Source organism: Echiichthys vipera (assembly GCF_963691815.1).
Source record: "Echiichthys vipera genome assembly, chromosome: 12".
Classification (NCBI taxonomy): Eukaryota; Metazoa; Chordata; class Actinopteri; order Perciformes; family Trachinidae; genus Echiichthys; species Echiichthys vipera.
In genome coordinates, this window is record NC_139837.1 from 21,248,443 (window position 1) to 21,269,846 (window position 21,404).

Below are 21,404 nucleotides of genomic sequence, written 5' to 3' on the forward strand. Positions count from 1 at the left end.
TAGTGCTTTAGTGGTGCTCATAAAGGAAGGGACAGCTGGTGTGTGTGTGTGTGTGTGTGTGTGTGTGTGTGTGTGTGTGTGTGTGTGTGTGTGTGTGTGTGTCTGTGGAGTGAAGAGGAGGGGGGCTTTAAGCACTCAGGGAAGAAGAGCAGAAAGTCATAGATCACACCCACTGAGCAGATGTTGTATACTTGCAGCCGGATTTGTGTGTGTGTGTGTGTGTGTGTGTGTGTGTGTGTGTGTGTGTGTGTGTGTGTGTGTGTGTGTGTGTGTGTGTGTGTATGTGTGTGTGTGTGTGTGTGTGTGTGTGTGTGTGTGTGTGTGTGTGTGCATACATAATACAGTTACATGCATTAAACTACATATACTGTGCGCTACTTTCCTCCTTGTTTTGAAAATGAAACATGTCCACGCAGGAAAAATGAAATGAAATTTAGTGTGTTTGTTAATGGGAGCTCCTTTTCCATGATGCAATTCACAATGGAAATAAAATAGCCTCTCCCAGCTGATGAAAAGTAAAAAATGGCTGTGTCAACAAACAAATATGGGCGGCCTCTAGCTCACTGGTTAGAGTGTGCGCCCCACATTGGCTCAGTCTTTGGCAGCGACCTGAGTTTGAGTCCGACCCGCTGCATGCAATGTACTCATGTACATAACATGTTACGATGTAATGCTGCATGTAATCCCCTCTTTCCTGTCACTCTTCAGCTGTTCTAAGAAAAAGAAAACAACCTAATGAGGAAATAAAAACATGAAAAAAAATAACAATAAAATAAAACTAAAAAAAAAAAATATATATATATATATATATATATATATATATATGCGTATATGCAAAAATTTCAGTTAGCATTATTGATCTAAAGATAGAGTTTGACTGGTGTAATTTGTGCCACACCGTGCATGATTTCCTGTCAGTACAACACCATGAAGGCGTTTTTCTTGTCTCGACACTACGTGAGTCACCTGCTACTGTCTGGACTCACAGTAAAGATCACTGTTCTAATCTGAGGACGGTGTCCTTATGACAGGATTAAACTCAGGCAGGATGACCCTTCCCTCTGATGCTGACTGACATCCCTCACCACCACCTCCTCCTCGTTCGTTGTTGCAGGTTGGTAAAAGAAATACATGTTGGTTTTTGTAACTGAATTGACTCTTTTGGCTTCTCAACACTAAGATGCATTGGTGTAGTGGAGGGTAAACTACCTTTTTCGGTCAGTTTACAGTAAACCCACCTATCGGACAAAAAAATATTGGAATATATAGGATATTCCTTCCTGTATTGTCATTATGATAGGGCTTGACAACATGAAATAAGCAAATGGTAAAGCCAATTATTACAATTCCATTGAAAGATGATAAATGATCATGACATACAGTACTTTATCATGATTTAAGAAAATGTATGTTAAATTAAAAGTCAAAATGTTCAAAATCCAGAAATATTTTGGATCACTACCATAACATGATTTATTTTAATGCTTATAAATTGGCTACCTTTGTTTCTAAAGCTTGGAAAAAACATCAGGATAGTTTATTTGTTTAGTATTATTTGTAATTTATGTTGCTACTCTGGTTTCTGGTATCAAATCAAATCATATAGGAGCGTAAACCCACTTCCTCCTTCGTAAACTACCCATCTAACTAGTAGTACACACACCTCATCAACTACAACCACTGACTGGATGTACTTTCTTGATTCTGTACTTGTTGCACATACAGAAAAAGATATATGCTATCCAAAGCTGAAAGATGGAAGCTGAAGGTGAGGGAACACATTTCTGACCTCCGTACAATCAATTTTAACAAGGTGACAAAAACAAGCACGTCTGTGTGTCTGCTCTCTGACGGTATCGATCAGTCTGCCGTCGACGCTGCTGACCTGGCCGGTCAAGGTTCTCAAATGTAAACATCAGAGTAAACACAGAGGAAGAGGCGGAGAAGATGGACCCTGCAGCTATGATTTTAACATCTCTGCGTCCATCTCTACATCAGAGAGCGCACTCCGAGGGAAGTATGGAGGAATTAAACAGCGTCTTCCTGCTGGCCAGAGTGCAGGCGTTGGACGGTGAGCTGGGTGGCCTACGTGCCCACGTTGGTTTCTGCCTGGATGTTTGGAGCTGTGGTGTTTCTTTCTACGTTCATTTTTTTTACAGGCCATGATATTAACTCAAAGTTTTCAGAAAATCTGACATGACATATTTTAAGCTTATATTTTGCTCAAACGTTCTTAATAAAAGGAGTATACAAAAATAGGCTTTACCATGTGGTTATTTCATAAAAACTATTTATTTATTGACTTATCAGAGAACATGTTATATCCTGATATATATCCTTATCGAGATATGAAATGATCAATATTGGAATAGAGGATTTTTTCAGCTATCTTGCCTTCATCGGGATGGCTTCTGAGGTTTTTGCCTTATTATTTGGGATAAGAAGAGGGGGGTGTTGGAAAAGCTGACACCTCACTGTGTGTGTGCAATTTCAAAGAAAAACATGTTGAGTTACTGAAACATCATGTAGTGATTTGGGGATTTAGAGAACATGCTCGACCTCCTGCCTTCACACCGCAACTTAAACAGCAGTTTTATTTTACTTTTCTTAGCAGGGATTACTGAGACTTTAAATAAAACACGGCATTAGAGAGTCGCAAGACCGCAGAGAAGAGCTGGAGGAAACCGAGCAGTCGGCTAATGGGAGGCTTGTTTTCTTCACAGTCAGACTGAGGCAAAACTAAAAGCCACAAACCGGAACCACAGTGTGTTTGAAACGATTTCACCTGATGCTTATAACTGACAAAACAGGGAGGTTATAAGTCTTATTCAAGGACAAGAAACAGACGTCACGACACTGACAGGTCAATGTGAGTGCAGGTAAACTGGCTGCAGCAATAAACAAGGCATTAGTGAGCTAATAGAGCTCCCGCTGCTACTGCTGCTGAGACACTACTGTTAAGATGTCTGGCCAGCTCTGACACCTCACGGTGTCTGTGTGTGTGTGTGTGTGTGTGTGTGTGTGTGTGTGTGTGTGTGTGTGTGTGTGTGTGTGTGTGTGTGTGTGTGTGTGTGTGTGCCTGAGTACACAGTGAATGTAGGTCGCTGAGCTGTTCCCACAGACAGGAGATGCATGTGGTGGTAATTACAGAAAGCGCTGTGGACGGTGTAAAGCATGAGCTCATGTAATTCCTCTGCCTAATGCTGACAAAGGGGAATAATTACTAAAATGTATTTATCCTCTAATTATACAGTTATGCCCAGCTACATAAAAACACAACCCGCACTTAACGGTGCTATTAACTGATTTGTCTTCTAAATGTCAAGGTCGAGTACTAATTCGCTTTCCACATAAAACCTAAGCAGTTTCTCAGGCTGGTAGCAGCTCTTTTCTCCTGTGTTGTTGATGTATTTTCATCTGTCAGCAGCATCACTAATCAATTACATAATAATAAAATCATCTTTATGCATGTAGTTGGTTCCTTCAGGCTTTGAGCTGGTCAATCATCATCCAGGGTCTTCAATAAACCAAGCACACATTCTCTTGTCTTCCCTGCTGCATGTGCAGTCACTTTGTTAAAAACCTCCAGTTAAGATTAGAGGTAACTTTTGCTGGATACACAAGGTTTAGTGGTTGATGCCACCTTTGTAATTGTTTGGTTCAAGATTGTTTTGTAAGATAAGAAGAACAGGTCTTTTGTTTGCGTTTCACTTTCAGAATTAGCCATTAGCTGGGCCCTATTTTTCTCCTCCTATTCCACATTTTGGTGAAAACTGTCAAATAAAGCGTGTTCATTTTCACTTTTACTCTGACTCTGTAAATTCATTTATTGTCGTGTGAATTGTCATTTCCAAAATGAGCCGTAACATAGCACAAGTCTAACTGTACATGCAATGTTGCTTCATGTTGTGAATATAAAAAGAGTAAGAAGAACATAAAAAAAGAAGATTTAGATGGGTATACACATGGTTTAAGTCAATACAATATAATATTTTAGGAATTAAACAAACTAGATAAAATCAAGGCTAAAGCTGTGTTTTCAGTTTTCTCTGCTCCCCTCATAAGTGAGCAAATTCTTTAGGAATCTGACACCTCCCGATTGAATCTGATTTTTTTCTAATATCAGACATCATCGTGACGCATCTTCAAAGCCACTCCTGTCTCTTGACATTATCCTCGCCCTACATTCCTCTATTATTTGGCCTTCTCATTTGAAGGAGCATTCCTTTGACATTTGTATTTCACGTATTCATAGCAGAATGCAAAGAGCTTAGAGCAACACCTGGCACTGAGGGCCGCTGTCAGAAATTGAGATATTCCCTCAGTGCTCCCGAATCATTTTTTGACAAAGCCACCTGTCTGTGGCAGTGGTTAAAAAAAAGAGAGATTTCAGCCAAGAAAAAGTCAGACACATAAAATGTGCAAAACTGTAAATTGTTTTTTTTGTACTTCAGGTGAGACAGACACAGTACTTCCTTTAAACTAAGAGAGTGGAGGAAAATATGAGGCTCACTAGAAGCAGTTCTGTTGCTGGCGCGGAGGCAAAAAAACTTTTAAGTTGATATTAGCACAAAATTGCTTATTATAGCTCTGTTTTTCCACCAAACTCTTTAGCTGCTAACTGCTCCTCTTTGTTCCCCAGATAGTCACTAACTTTGTCTGTGTGCTGTTTGGTCCAGAGCAGGTAGTTGCACAGAGGGTTTAACGCTGGAAACAGCTCGCTGTTGTGGCTGATAATGACCCTGAGAGTTAAGGGTGAGAGTTAACCAAAACCGTAAAGATGTCATAAAACCAAAACAATGAGCTGAAAGACGCTTAAACACCCAGTAAAGCAGAGGGGAGCTGCAGAGTTAGCAGTCATCACCTTTCACTTCCATGGTTATAAGCATAATGATTATAGCCACTTCTGAAACAATACAGAGGACAAAACCTCTGTGCTCAGTGGGAGATAAGACATTTCACCACAGCTTTAAGCAGCAATAAAAAAAACAACTCACGGTCAGAGCTGAAGTCATCTATCAGGATTATTTCTTGGATCAGAGAAGGAGGACTTCGCATCAGGACACTGAGAGGGAGAAAAATAAATATGGAGATCATAAGGCATGAGATTCAACGTCATTGTTCCTGAGTAATCGGGCCGTTTGTGTTCAACCTCATTACCTTTTGATGGTGCGAAGCAGAGTGGAGCGAGCCTCATTGTGGAAAGTGATGATGATACTTGTGGAGGGAAGGTCGGTGTCATAATTCAGAGATGCACACCTACAGAGAGAAGAGTTTATCACACATTCATCACACAGGTTTACCTTCTTTATGTGTTAAATTGGCACATCCGGTCAGAGAACACGCACGCACCCACGCACCCACGCACCCACGCACACACGCACACACGCACACACGCACACACGCACACACAAACACACACACAGGCTAGCTGAGATCAGCAGCGGTGCCCCTGTGGAGATGCCTCAGCATTGTTGCTGTAGTGACATGGAAATATTTGGTTGCCAGGCAACAACTGCACCAATTTCTGACCCTCTGCTTTACTGTTCTACCCGTAGCTGGGAGCTACATGAAGATAAACCATCACATACCACTGATTATGTTATAGTAAACCAATTTATTGTATGTTTACAGCAATAAAATAACAAAGAAGAAAAGTAGGAAATAAGAAAAGTTAAGGCTGCAAACAACTGGGAAATAGCAATCGCTGCGACTACTTACAAATATCCACATGTTCATTAATTTACACACACACACACACACAGACACACACACACACACACAACCTCACAAAGACTTGACCTCCACGCCAAATGTCAGCCTCCTAGTGCGAAGACTGTGGCTGCTAAAGGGTGTGGACATTTTTGTGGATCAACAGACTGAGCGACACATTGAGCTGTAGAGCTGCTGCTAAAGATTTCAACTCAAGGTTGAGCTTATTTTGGGCAACACCATCTGCCAAGGGAACAAAAAAATCATTTTTTGTTGGGTTTATTTTGGTTGAAAAAAGCTAAAAAGCATTAAAAAGTTACAGCACTCCCAAGGCAAGAGCGTCATCTACTTGTACAGTCACTGCTGGCGCTTAAAGTCCTCATTAGTCTTTATCCAAATCCCTCAAAAATGGACCTCAAATCCTTTATATATTTCGCACCAAAGACTATTACATGTGGTATCCGCTGATGAAACCAGGCAGGGAAACAGTTCTTCAACAGTAGCCTCTTGGCATCTGCAATCAGCAGTCAGGATGGTCAGGTCAACTACCAACTACCTACAACTTAAGTGTCCAAGACACTTAAGTTGTAGGATTTTACAGGATTTTTTCCAAACAATTCAAAATCCATGTGCAGCTCAAGCAAGATAGGCCTCAATCTGTGCAGAGCAGAGCAGGAAGACAGACAGAGAGACAGACAGGAAGACAAACAGGCAGACAGACAGGCAGACAGACAGACCCACCCTTGGCTGATCCGTTAGTTAACCCTGCTCACCTGTAGTGTCGGGTGTCTCTGATGGCTCGCTCGCTGCCCAGCCGGTCGCTCTCCTGCAGGTTGAAGGCGTGGTCTCTGTACGGGTCTTCCCCCGGCTTCAGCTGCTTCGTCGCCAGGTACGCCTTCTCCTCGAAGCCGCCCAGCAGCTGGCCCTGCTGCTCCACACGCGGGGGCTGGGTCACCTGCAGAGGACACGACAAAGCGTTTTATCGTCAGTAGAAATAAACTCTAAAAATTGAAGTCAAAGGGAGAACAAATGATTATTAACTAAGACAGTTGTGGGATTTAAAACCGCGCCTTGTCGCTCATGTAAACACACAGAAGTGCAAACACAGCAGCACAAGTTGTTTTTGGTGCCAACACTCCACTCCTTCACTGTCATTCTATTCCTCTGCAACATCTTTTATTACTGTGAAACGGCTGCATGCCACATGCAAGATCCTCATAAAGGGAATTAATTGTATGTTGTTTTTAACTGTCTTTATGAGTTGTTCAGAAGAACAGACAGCATTTCATTCATTCCTGAATAGATTTCCCTCCCTTTCAACTAAACATTTAACAGAAGGTAGAAACACAAATGTTGTGCAATAAATATAAAAAATGGAGATTGAAGCTTATATTGTAATAATTCATCTCTTAATCAGTCTTTTCAATCAAAGTCAGAAAATAGAGCCCAAGGCAACATCTTCAAATAATTTGTTTTGGTTGACAAACAATGCAAAACGTAATGATATTGGACTGCAGAGTGCAGATTGTGAGATGTGGTTAAAAACGCTGGCAAAAGCACCCCACCACACACAAACACACACATGCACACACACACACACACACATGCACACACACACACACACACACACACACACACACACACACACACACACACACACACACACACACACACACACACACACACACACACACACACACACACACACACACAAACCCACACTATGCCAAGTTGCGGGCCTGTCCATTGGGGTCCAGTTGTCTTACTCAAGGACACGTTAACATTTGGATAAGAGGAGCTGGAAATTGGGGGGAAAACACTGAGATAAATGGACAACTCTCTCTGCCTCCTGAGCCTCAGCAGCCCAGATTAACCAATAAAGTGTTCCACCTTTATATTCAGGCAATGTCTGAAAGGTCCTCTGCTCTGCTGTGGTGCTGCACTGCAATCCTGCTGCAACACTGCTCATCCGAGAATTAAACCATGTTCTTCTATTGCGCTCACGTCTAAGCCTGTCTGAAGCCCAATGATTAAAATGTAAAAAGCTACTTTATTATTCAGGTCACCGTGTCAGCGCTAACAGGGCAAAATGGGATGTGTGCACTCATTAAATCAGAATACACAGTTTATAAAATCCTCAGGAATTAATGGGATTCCCCCACAAGGAGCTTTAACACTGCTGAGTGGGAGGTGAAAACAGCCAATGATTACATAAATCAGGTGAGAGAAGCCGACATAAAGAGAAGCAACAGCAAGACAGACAGACCGGAGAATGAAAGGAGAAAAGAGAAAGTGTTATAAAAGGATGGAGCTTTGATCTGAGCTGCTTTATTAAAGGGCGGTGTAGCTGGAGGATCTATAATAAGATCCTGACCAGGTTCAGGTGAGAACAACCTCATTTTCAGTCTCCCCAGGGGAGCAGCCTGAACATTTCAAGGATTTGCACACAAACATGTCCGCAGTGCACAGCTCAAGAGAGCTTAATGTTGATATCACTGTGTTACCTTTACAGCTATAAAAATCACCGTACACCATCTGCATACAGATTTATTTAGCAGGTGAATATGGCGGAGCATTAGCAGCTGAGATTTGCAAAACAGCACTAAGAGAGTGAATATAAGACTTAAATGTATCAGAAACACATCTCCAAATGTATGCTACTGTTGGTATGTTGGATGTTGAAATAGCCAGAGATGGAAAGTAACAGTAAACTATTCAAGTACTCTGCCTCGATACAGTTTTGAAGTCCTGTACTTGAGTTACTTTATATGTATAATCCACAATCTACTTTTCAGAGGCACATATTGTACTTTTTACTCCACTACATGTATTTGATATCTTTAGTTACTGGTTACTTTTCAGATTCAGATGAATAATACAATAAATAAATTGTGATTTTATTCATCCCTCAGGGAAACTCACAAGCCGCCCAGCAGTTTATAAAGTAGTTCAGCTTTGCAACAGAAGCAGCACGTCAGCATAACCCAGAAATATAACGTATAGTATTCTGAAATTAACCGTCCAGCATAATCAGGGGTTTGACCTAGGGCAAATTAACTGAAATAAATATATGTTTTCTATGGAAACAATTGTGAAATGGTCTATAATATATATTTAATTAATAAAATAATTTTGCCAGACAAGTTGGAATAATTAGCTGGTGACCCAATAATAATCCCATGTCATGGAAAACTGGACTATGTAGTGTAAAAAACAACCAAATGAGTCTCCACTGGTCAGACAAGTTATGTTACTATATCCTAAAGATAAACACGTAATAAAACACACACATTCTGACCAGTCACCGTAACTGTTATAACAATAACATGACCACCTGATCACAGTACTGTGTGGGAAAACTGATCAAATGAAGAGGAAGGTGTCTCATTAAACTGCAGGCGTGAGCAGCAGATGGCAACACATTATCAACCTATGGGGTAGACAGGACATTAAAAGACAAAATAAAATGCATTACTTTTCTTCTTGGCATATTTTCTTTGGCCCCCCCCTTTAAATTTTTGCTGTATTTAATAATAGGACTATTGTATTTTATGTGCACGTGTGAAGCACCTTGAGACTGGTTTTGAAAGGTGCTACATAAGCAAAGTTATGAAAACTAACACCCTCAACAGCAGCTGCTTCTAATGCTTACGGTCTGAGTATGAACTGGGAATTTAAAACATTAAGAAAAGCTGCCGTGCACTTTTTAGGATATGACTTCTTATATGGGTACGTTTGTTATAAGTAAAACTTTGATGATTACTTTATTTTACCCTATTAACTTAACTGTATTACTTTTATTCAAAATAAAAATCAAACTGTATCAACAGAATTAACCAATGCATCAATTATATGGTTATATGAAGATGTTTGTGTCAGCATTGTGTATAAATGCTTGTGCAGATTGGGGGAGAGTTTTCGTCGATACCTCCCCCAATCTGCACATGCATTCATACACAATGCTGACACAAACATCTTCATTATAAGTGACTGTAATCATGTGAGTGCATGTAAGTAATCTCAGTGTGTTGACTTATTCTTAACACCGTCATTCAGTTTTCTGCTGTCCATCAAAAATCATGTGTACAAAGACTTTTCACCTTGCTGCTTACTTCAAGAGCATCTCCACTTAAGAACAATTAAGAAACACAGCTTCAAATTCCACTCTAATTACTAACCAGAGAGGTGTCTACTTACGTTACTCTTCTGCTTGCAAAATTATGGTTAATTAAAATGTTTAATTACCGAAAAACACAACTCATTTCAAAAGCAATTTACCGCCTGCACAAGAAATCTGTGTACAAGCAAAACAAGTACGGAGATAATGAAAAGAATAAGCCACAACAAATCTAACCTGTAAGCCAATACACAAGCATTCGACCTGCAGGTGCTCCCTCTACCACTCACTTTATGAAACATTTGATTACTCATTCAATTAAACCTTACGTCCATAAAACACACACACGTGCTGAATTAAGGCGATAACTATGATTTATTTCAGAACAAACGTGCACATTTAGAGGTGCTATGCTTGAAATAGGCCTACTGAAAAAAGTGGTCTGGGATTGCCTCCACACGGCTCTCACGGACTGTTCCAAACTTGTTAAATACAGACGCTTTGTCACAGTCCTCTGCGTCTGATACCAACGCATGGGCAAGCATAGACTGTAAAAAAAATAATGGTCGTCGCCATCAGAAGTGACGATAATTGGACAGGAGGGCGACGCTTGAGGGACTCTCGGGACATTTCAATGGCACTACGCAACGCTAATGGCTAAAGAGGAAAACAAGTCCTCTGGTGGGTGAGCTCACGACGCTCGCCTCATTAGTTTACAGTTAAAGCGGTGACACAGGGACGGTTAAAAACTGTTTCCCGTCAGCTACTAGCTGAGGCTAACTCTAGCTTGCTAGTTTGGTTAGCAAAGTGTCGATCGACTTGGTTGAGGTGAAAACACTGTGAGAGGGTTAAAGTCCTAAAACACATTATTTTAAAGTACACAGTGCCATAGATGTGTCGCTAAGCCTCTATCCTGATTGACAGACTGAAGCATGATTTCTGTTTACTGAGGTCATAAATCAAGTGAGAAGTAGGCTCATTTTCTCTTTGACTTCTATACAATCGGCCTTCTTTAGACAACCGCAAATGCAACTTTAAGGCATCTCTGCGTCGTGTTTCTTGCCCCGAAATTAAGTCCATTATTTTTTACATCTTAACATAGTAAATGATATTCTGAATGTCAAGTACCGTTCCTTGAAAGACACTTTTATTCATTATCAAATGTGAATATAACATTTTTTAAACTTGTTTCTTCTTTATCAGAATTCAAATGACCTTGGACAAGACACTTGTTTCAGACATACATACAGTATATCACTTCTATTAAAGTTTCAGTTATGAGAGTCCAGTGTTGTTGATGTTTACATGTTTAGCTGTTATGTGATATAGCTACACTCTCAACTTTCACATTATCATCAGCAGTAAACTAAATAAACAAGTAACTTCTTCCACCGTAACCTACATTTCATTGCAGCCACTCACACCAGCCACATTACACAGAAAAGTAGTTTTACTGCTATTAATAGTTAAGAAGTCTTTTCCCTAATCGTGTACTTTACATCCCTCCGCAATCCGCAAGTATCATCATGACTAAATATTAAAAGCTACAACAAAAAGTGGTACACCGAAGATAAAAAGACAAAAATAACAGGCGGCACTTTGCGGCTCGGGCCGCTGAATAAAATATGAAGCTAGTCTGGAAGATGAACGCGTCTGCTGGCTCCTTCAAGCCCAAATCACAAGACAAATCACATACAAGTACAATCTGCCTGATAGCTGCAGATGAAGTGCTGCTGCAGCTCTGAGGCTATGAGGACGGATTCTGGCGTCCCACAGACGAGACGCAGCGAAAAATATATCTCCTGCCACAGTTACTGTATTACTGTGTGCAAGTAGACACATTTTTATAAGCAAGTTTTACAACGTTTTGTTTGGCAAACCAACAGCGAACGGGAATTCATACGACACAAACACACAAATAACTTAAAATGTTTTACAAGTTTATTGTGTGTTACCTCTTTAACCCTACCGACCTGCAAGTTATTACAAATTCATGCTGTGCGGATAAATTTAGTTTGAACAAAAACTTTAAGTCTCTAAATTGTAGTGGAGAGCCCAAAGTTTCCAAAGATACTGAATATGTCCGACTGAATTTGTGGCTATATTTTTATTAAAAAAAGCATTTACAATATTTTCATTTGGAGTCTTGGTTGTAAAATGTAACGCTACTTATGTGAAAATAAAAGAGGAAAACTTGATGTTCTTCCACTGAGCTTTAAGATAACTACCCAACAGTATTTACAGTTGTTATGAAACATATTTCTTACTTGACAAACATTAATGCATTAAAGTAGTACTCCGTAAGATTTTCATGTAGGTACTGTCTTTCAAAGACTGAGTTAAAACAATGTTGACTGATCACATGACCCGCTAATGAAAGCACTTGTATTTGCTGCTTTGCTGAGAAATATGATCTGATTGTCTGTGGGGAATTTCCCATGCTAAAATCAAATATGCCGCAGAGTTGGTAACGCTTTTTTTTTTCCTTCGGACCTCCTATCAGTGTGGAGCATGTTAAGGCATCCCGCCACATCGCTGCAGTTGAACGCTGCCGATCTACTGACGTCATACAGTTGACACTGTTCGTTTTCCAAAGGAGCTCTGAGAGATGAGGTCTCAGAGGCTAACCTGCACTTACATCTTACCATCACAGAGGCCGCTAGATATATCTCAATTCTTACAGGCAACTTTAAATCATAGACTGTATAAAAAATTGACGTAGCCTCTCTGTCGAGGTCCGTTCTTTCAACTTGATCCGATCGTACTCGCCTCTGGGAGTCGCCATCTTGTCAGACTTTGACTCCACCTTGTTTCCTCTTACCAAAAAAGGGAATCTATGTGACATTGGGGGGAGGGAGATACGTCCATCTGGCTGACGTTTACCTCTGAGGAGAAGTGAGGGCCAGAGGCTAGCTGTCACTCAAGAGGCAGCGCCCCTAATTATTCATAAACTTTAACCTCCAATAAAATAAAAAACTAGCCTGGTCCAAAAAAATTCACCACCCTCAGTGTTGGAGATATGACCTAAACATACAGACCATAATGTTTTTTTGAACCAGACCTTAAACAGGTTTAATGATGCTGTGAAATCTTCCCGTTTAACATGGGGGTCAATGAGAAACTGCTCTATTATGAAACCTGCCCCTAGTGGACACTCAGAGAACTGCAGTTCTTGGCACTTCAGTATTGGATCAACCAGGACACCGCTGTAGTTGGGGATTACTTTAAATATGATAACAACATCAGCCTAAAGTGGCCATTCAAGATAATAACATATATATATATATATATATATATATATATATATATATATATATATATATATATATATATATATATATATAATAAATATAAAAAATCTTCTATATGAGTTTTTTCATTACATTTTACTTATCGTACTTACTCTTTGCGGTATGTTTACGTTGCCGTATTGCTGCTTTTACTTTAAAGGATCTCAATAATTCTTCCACCACTGTTTATATTTTCTAAACTAGTGAACATAAAGACTTGATGCCAAATAAAGATACATTTACAAGAATTTTGTGATAAAATTATTTTAAAAACTGACTTGAATCCAAAAATAAAGGGACATTTCACCCCAAAATCTACCTGTACCTGTAGTGCTATATTTATCAATCTATCCTTGTAGTTATAGGTACAAACAGTGAACAAGGAGAGAACAGAGCTATAGGTAAGAGGAGAGTATGTATGTTTCATTTTATTGTGAACTACCGTTTAAATGACAAAAAGGAATGATGCGTTTGGAAAATATAGCTAAGCCTACTTCAGACAAGATCGTTAACGTCACATTTGACCCAATTCTCTTGTGAAGTGTTTATGTGGTCACGTCTTAAATAAATAAAAAAATGGTTTCTGGGTTAGTCAGAAATAAGTCTGAGCAATAAAACCAACGACGTGTACTGAGAATATAATAATAATAAAAAAAGTGAATGTTGTAAAAAGAAAAAAAGTTTTCTATCTGTCCTGGAAAGACTCGACCACACAGGATTATGACGAGCTGATTAGCTGGATGTGGATCTGTGGTCAGATGTTTACAACATGTGTTCACAGCTGACGTTGTGCGCCATGACAACGGATGATTACTGTGAATGTTACGCCTGACGGCCGTGTTCACACACTCTCACTCTCCGTTACTGCAGAAAAGAGAAATTAGACCACTCAACGCAGGAAATGAGCAGAAGAAAAAGAGTGAGAGTGCAAACAGATTTCACAGATGATGTCATTAGTGAATCAAATGCTGCTAATGGACAGACTTAAAACATAAGAGAGAGAGAGAGAGAGAGAGAGAGAGAGAGAGAGACATACTGTAAGGGAAGAAATGAAGGAGAAAATGAAAAGAGAGAAGGGACAGACAAAAGAAAGGAAGGAAGCAATGATGGAAGAAAAAAGGAAAAGTAAGAATATAAGAAGAAAGAAAGACCTGGCAGATTAAAGAATAAATGGAGGAAAGAAAGAAATTAGAAGACATTAAAAAAGAACGAAGAGGATGCGGAAGGAAAAAGGGAGAAAAGAATGAGAGGACAGAATGATAGAGGCAAGAAAGACAGACAGACAGAAAGAAAGGGGGAGGAGAGAATGACAGACGGAAAGAAGAATGATATAAAGAACATAAACAATTAGAGAATGATAAAAGAAAATGGAAAAAACAAGAAGGAAGGAAGGAAAGACAGAAATATTAAATATATCTAAATAGATAGATAGACAGATACATAGATAGATAGATAGATAGATAGATAGATAGATAGATAGATAGATAGATAGATAGATAGATAGATAGATAGATAGATAGACAGACAGATAGATAGACAGATAGATAGACAGATAGATAGATAGATAGATAGATAGATAGATAGATAGATAGATAGATAGATAGATAGATAGATAGATAGATAGATAGATAGATAGATAGATAGATAGATAGATAGATAGATAGATAGATAGACAAAAGTAAGAAAGAAATCAAGAAATAAATCAAGAAAAAAAGAATTTAAGAAAGAAAGAAAGAGAGAAAGAAAGAATGTAAGAAAGAAGGGATGTAAAACAGAAAACAGAGAGAGAGAGAGCCCTCCTCTCCTCCTCCTGTTGGGCAGCCTGACAGCTGCAGGTCGGATTTCCAGAACAAACGACAGCGAGGAGATCTCAGTTTGGTGACAAAGGTGAACGACCCCGCTGAGCAAATCAAAGATTACAAAAGTAAAAAAAAAACTCTCCTGGGATCCAAAGCGTTTGCGGTTCAAAGAGCGATCTGATTAGACGAGGTGGCCTGGGTTTGTGGTTCAGCAGCAGAGATGACGCTCCATCTCTCTGCAATCAAATTGACTCAAAGTGCTCCCACGTTGGTCTGCATCCTCTGACCATCAGCGTGTTCTTGGCCTGTGCTCACTCACCGACACACACCACAGTTTCCTCTTTTTACAAACTCGAGGTGACTCCTTCAGCAGCCCTGCGAGCACAAGTGCCACACACTTTGGCATTCACCCCTGAATGATTAAAACCTTCCAACAGAGTTTTAATAAATCTGCTGCTGCCGGAGAGAAGCATCCTGACATGTTGGCACACATCCTCGGCCACAGCTGAGAGGGTTTTATTGGTGTAGTAAACTGTGAAAGAGGCTCCAGTGTGCTGTTCTTTGACTACAAACAGGACAGTGGGACATATTTCAATGATCTGTCTGTCAGCTTGGTTATGGAGCAAACAGCGGGCGGGAAACAGCTACATTCAGCGAGGAATTGATTAGGGATTGATTTTTTATTTTTCATTTTTTGGAAGTTTGTCAAGCCTTTATTAGATAGGGCAGACAGGAAATGGGGTGAGAGAGAGAGGGGGAGACATGCAGCAAGGGGCCGCAGGTTCTACTCCGACCTGCTGGAGGAGCTTCAGCCTCTAACCACTCATCCACTGGCCGCCCCATATTTCTGTCATTTTTATACTTACCTAATACGCGTATGGCACACTAAAATGTATATGAAATCCACCAGTTGTTGAAACTCATCAATATTCAATTCTCATATATTTCTGATAAAAGTCTGACGATCATTTTATTCTTTAAATTATAGTTGTTCATGTTCATATTTTGACTAAGTGCTGTGCGACATGCCACATAGGTAAGAATGGCTTTAGTGAATCTGTCAGTCTCGGGTTTATATCAGGATGAAAAGTTGCTCATTCAAAATCTGAAATAATTGTTCATTATTGAGCTGAAACAATTATTTGATTCATCAGTTGCCTTCTCAAATGTGAGGATTTGATATTTTGTCCTGTCATTTATGATGATAAATGTATCCAGTGGCCACCGTGTGCACAAGATTGATGGGTTAATACTGTATATAACAACTTTAATTAATTGTATCACTAATATTAAAGCTAGTGCGACTTCCTGCTGCTCATGGAGGAATTGTTGGGTCTCTGTTAATCATGAATAAGTCGTAGAGTGTGGTCTTGACCTACTCTATCTGTGAAGTGCCTATAGATCACTTTTGTTATGATTCTATAAATAAAATAGAATTGAAAAGTAACTAAAGTCCAGTTTCACTTGTGTATTTACATTTTCTGCCTCTTTCTTCTTCATCTCAGAGGTAAATACTGAGCATTTATTTGAGAACCTGATTACATTGCAGATTCTGAATCATAAAACAAAATATATTTGACACATTGGTTAGGATGTTATATTATAGATAAAGATAAAACGTTATTGATCCCCAGAGGTAGGAAGTCATTAAAATCAGCTCCACCTTCAGCTGCAACACAAAGTGATGAACACGGTAATGCATCCGTAATTATAATTCAATAATATTATTAAGAATTGAGCCATTCGGCATTTTATTTTTATATTTTGCTGCTTCTTTTACTTAAAAAAGATTTTCTACGCAGGCCTATACTTCTTCCACTTTGAATGTATTAATTATTTGAGTTTTGTAGCAGTCACTGAATAAAACGTGAGCTTTGGGACATTCCCACTGTTTTCTGAAATTGTATCAACAAACTGACGCATTAGTAATTCAAATAACAGTTTGTTGCAGTATTTTCACGACTGGTTATTCTGTTAATGCAGAAGCATTTAGATCTTTCAGTCAAGAAAATGTTGATAAATGTGAAAAATGCAAAGTGACATCTACGTCCTGCTCCCTTTTGTTCAACCATGAGTCCAAACCCCAAACACATTCAATCAGAAATGACATAGAACAACAGAGAAGCAGAACACCCTCACTTCTGAGAGCATGGGGACACAGTAAAACAATGTTTGCTTGATACATGACTGAAATCACTGTTGTCTGTGGACATATCAATTATCCTGCAGCACCAGAGACCTCTTCACTGTGTCCCAGGACTAAAAGCACCAGCTACAGGTCTTCCACTTAATGCATCCGAAAGAAACAGACCCGATCTCCTAATCTGAGGTGGCGTGTACCCAGACACAGCCCCAGCAGACACCGTTCAGCCTGCGTCTATAGGCTGTGTTGCAACCTGGAGCGCTTACAGCAAGCCGAGCCTAATGACCACCACACCTTACAGCATTTACCAGAGGTTGTTTTCACTACTCCGCCCTGGCGCAGGCACCGACAGGCGGATGCAGACCTGAGCTGATAGAAACAGGCCTTTTCTGAATGACACACTGGAAAGAGGACGCCTGCTGTTGTGTCCCAGCTGAAAGCCCCTGTTTCCACCTCACATGTGCGATCCAAGAAAACGCCTCAGCATAATATGGTTTACCGGGTGCTTGCGCACGACGCACGGGATTTATGGAAAGCCTCTTACGTGTGCTTGAGGTTCTCACAGGCTCCGGGGAGGGTACGGAGAGGACAGGGAAACACCGACAAACAGCAGGCACCCTGTGAAGTAATGCTATCTCTATGGATGCACGGGGAGGAGGCTGGAGGTGGATGTGAAGCCACATACGTGTCCGTCAGGATATTCCCGCTGTGGCACCCAGCTGTACACCTCCACCTCCACCTCCACCTCCACCATCATCTTCATCATCCCCAGGTTTCACACGCACATCAACATGCAGCACACACTCTCCTGCGCCTCCAGCTATAGCACCGCTCTCCCCCCTCTCCCTCTCTTTATCCCCTACAGCCGCGCTCACTCACTATCAGCGGGATGGTCCTGTCGTCCCGGTGGATCTCCAGCCGACCGGGGGCCACCTTCTGCCCATGGCCCCTGCCGCGGGTCTGCGACGCCGAAGACGATGGCGACGACTGGGGCTTGTTGTCCTGCCACAGGTAATAAAAGGTCCCCAGGATCCACGCAACGGTCAGAATCGCGATGGCGTTGGCCCGTATCCTGCGCATGGTGAGCCCATACGGAGGGCTGCGGAGGTGAGCCCAGCTGGTTCAGGTCCGTCCTCGTCCACAAGGTGCAGCCTCCCCCCGCCAGTGATGTATTGAGTCGCAGCAGCAGCAGAAAGACAGACGGCCAGCCTCTCTCTCTCTCTCTCTCTCTCTCTCTCTCTCTCTCTCTCTCTCTCTCTCTCTCTCTCTCTCTCTCTCTCTCTCTCTCTCTCTCTCCGTGAAACAGCCTCTTCTGCTGGAGCGCTGCCTCTCTCTGCTGGGATTTGCGCACTGACAGAGCCACGGTCCTAGCGCCGAGTCACATCATCCTCTTACACACAAACACACACACACACACACACACACACACACACACACACACACACACACACACACACACACACACACACACACACACACACACACACACACACACACACTGGCTCCAACGAGGAGAGGATGTCCAATCTGCATCCAGCTGCAGGTCTTTAATTCAGCCACAAGGGTGCAGGTGAAGTTATAGGGGATGATGATGATGCCAGAAACATTTCTCCACCTCTCTTCATTTTTAACCTCTGATGCACGTGATCCCCCTGCCTGTCGCTGAAGACTGTGGTTGGTTTTAGTTAAAAGAACATCACCTCTTTCCCTTGAAAACACAAAGCCTTTCCCTAAAGTCTAAGTCGCCTTAATGTCTGCATTAAAAGCAGTGGAGAGGAGACACTAAGTACATTTACTCTGCACTTTAGGACAGGTTTGAGGTACTTTGCCTACATTTAAGAGGGCAATATTGTACTAATTTATATTTATTATATTAAGATTTCAGAAATACACATAATCTGTGTATAAAGTAAGATATGGTGCATAATATAAAGCAGGCACATTTGCTACACTGCTCACTTAATAATAGGAATAATTTTACTTTTTATACTGTAAATACAATGTGTTGCCCAGACTTTAATTGCATTCTTCAGCTGTTTTATATATTTTTTAATAGGTTTTATAGGTTCAGTTTGATCAGTAATGCAGTAATGATCCAGTCATGCAGAAGAACAGAGTTTAGGAAAGCACCTAAAATATTTTTTTTTATCATTGTTTAATCTGAATATGTTCTCAGTTAATGGAGAAATCTTTGGGTCTAATAAAACAAGGAAACACGATCATGTCTTCAGATCTCTGGTGTGTCAGTTTACAGTGATATAAAACAAACAAAAGCAGCAAATTATCAACTTGGGAAAATTGGTTTTCTTGAAAAATGACTTAATCAATCATCAAAATGGATTAGTAGACACATTTGTGTCACAGACTGATGTTTACAGTTTTAGGGACAATATCTTCGGTATAACGTTGTTTAAATGGAATTTAAAACAAAAACCTGGACGTATTAAACTAACACAACTTGCAAAATAAGTTTATTTCAATGAACTGGTCCTTTAATTTCTTCCATACTGTTCCCCTTAAGCCAGAATCCGTCTGCAACATATTTATCCTCCCTGTATAAGAAGCCTCATTATTCTGCCTGTGCATTTTAAATTATGCATTTAAATTAAGAGCCCGCAGCTCACACTGAGCATATTAAACAGCTGAATTGATCATAAAGAAAAAGGCTTTGCAGTCTTTGAACACCAGCGTCATGAATATTCAACTTCTCCTCAGTTAATTCTGGATTTGCACAGATGACCTCTGCAACTATGACTTATTCAGTGTACGAATAAATCAGAGGCGTTTAGAAAAAAATACCAGAATACATTAGACTGAAAGGACCCCTCTACAAAATCCATAACGGCTTTTAAACGGCAGGGCGGTCACACCCCGGAGGCATAACAGAGCTGAGGAGGCTGAAATATTCTCATCTTATTCTGGGAGAAGAAACATAAAAACAGCCCACAGCATGAGCTCATCCAACTCCACCTCACAGCTATATACTGTGTGTGTGTGTGTGTGTGTGTGTGTGTGTGTGTGTGTGTGTGTGTGTGTGTGTGTGTGTGTGTGTGTGTGTGTGTGTGTGGCGTCCACACAGCTGGACCCACCACCTCAACATCAGGAAACAGGACTGCCAAGTTTTCCCTCATCAGAGAAACATAAAGAAACCTGATCCAGAGTCAGCGGGGGAAGCAGCAACACTGGGTACAGTGAAATCAATAAATGAGGAGAGATCATCCATCTGCAGCTGTTCACGGTTATGTCACTCTTCTGAGAAGCATCCAAGCTATTATTTTCAAGTTATTTAATTTTGATTTTACCATATGCACAACATTTACAGTGAAGCAGTCGTTGGCGGTGAAAGTCTTGGCTCTCAGGCTCCCTCTAATAACGCTCATTAAATATGTATCAATGAAAATCCCATAAAGTGTTTTTGTAGCATTATCATGATTGGTCAGACTTTAATCAGAAATATATGAAAATGTAATATCTTTGATTGAATATTATTGCACACCTGCTGGATTTCTTTTACATTTCAGTGTGCCATATGATTATGAGGAGCATTTTCAGATTACAAAAGAAAAAAGTGTGAAAAATGCCAGAAAGGCAAAAATTGCTTTAAATAAAAACTTACATAAACCATGATAAGTATAAGAGTCCCTACACATAAAACTAAACACCAATGGGCTCCTTCATTTGGGATTGACTTTGATACTTGACTTGAATGGACTTTACTATGAGAGGAGCTGGTACAGGGGCCAGTAGGTAAGTCTTTAAAACACTCTCTGAATAAACTCTGGGTTACTAACGACGTTGTTGGTGTTTTATTTTGTGTGTAGGGACTCTTCTCATGCTGCTGCAGAGGTTTGGTGTTATTTTCAGCAGTATTAGTGGATAAAAAAGACGTTTGGATGCCTTCACCGTACTGCAACGAGCTAATCAGTGTTAGCCACGTCCGGCTGTTAGCGACTCTCTGGGATCGATCTATCTATCGATCTATCTATCTATCTATCTATCTATCTATCTATCTATCTATCTATCTATCTATTTACTGCAGATTTTTTTTTCTGAAAAACTCCTTTTATACCAAACATTGATGTGACGTGTTGTATTTCACCAGTTATCTTCAGATATAAGACCGATGCAACACTGAGCAACAAAATGGGCCAAAAAATGAAAAGCTTCATCACCAGTATCAGTGTTAAAATGTTGCTGGTTTTATATCAAACGAGTCATCTGTTTGAAAAGAGCCGAGCTGCAGGCAGAGGTCCGTCCACTGTGGGTGCTGTCTCTCTGAAGCCTCACACTTGGAAGTTAATCTCATGATACATGTAAGCTGCTATTCCCTCCCTTCATCCCGT

General features: G+C 40.5%; 1 protein-coding gene across 1 annotated transcript in view; it reads right to left on the reverse strand.

Annotated features, from left to right (window-relative positions):
• The window catches only part of galnt16 (UDP-N-acetyl-alpha-D-galactosamine:polypeptide N-acetylgalactosaminyltransferase 16), a 42,154-nt gene extending 23,938 nt beyond the window's left edge, over window positions 1-18,216 (reverse strand). Inside the window, exons 1-4 of the mRNA XM_083924841.1 lie at window positions 17,941-18,216; window positions 6,486-6,667; window positions 5,161-5,259; window positions 4,998-5,065 (exon numbers count right to left, since the gene is read on the reverse strand). Coding sequence (XP_083780967.1) covers window positions 4,998-5,065; window positions 5,161-5,259; window positions 6,486-6,667; window positions 17,941-18,141 — 550 coding nt within the window. The 5' untranslated portion in view covers window positions 18,142-18,216. The remainder of the gene's footprint in view (window positions 1-4,997; window positions 5,066-5,160; window positions 5,260-6,485; window positions 6,668-17,940) is intronic.
• Window positions 18,217-21,404: the final 3,188 nt, after the last annotated feature.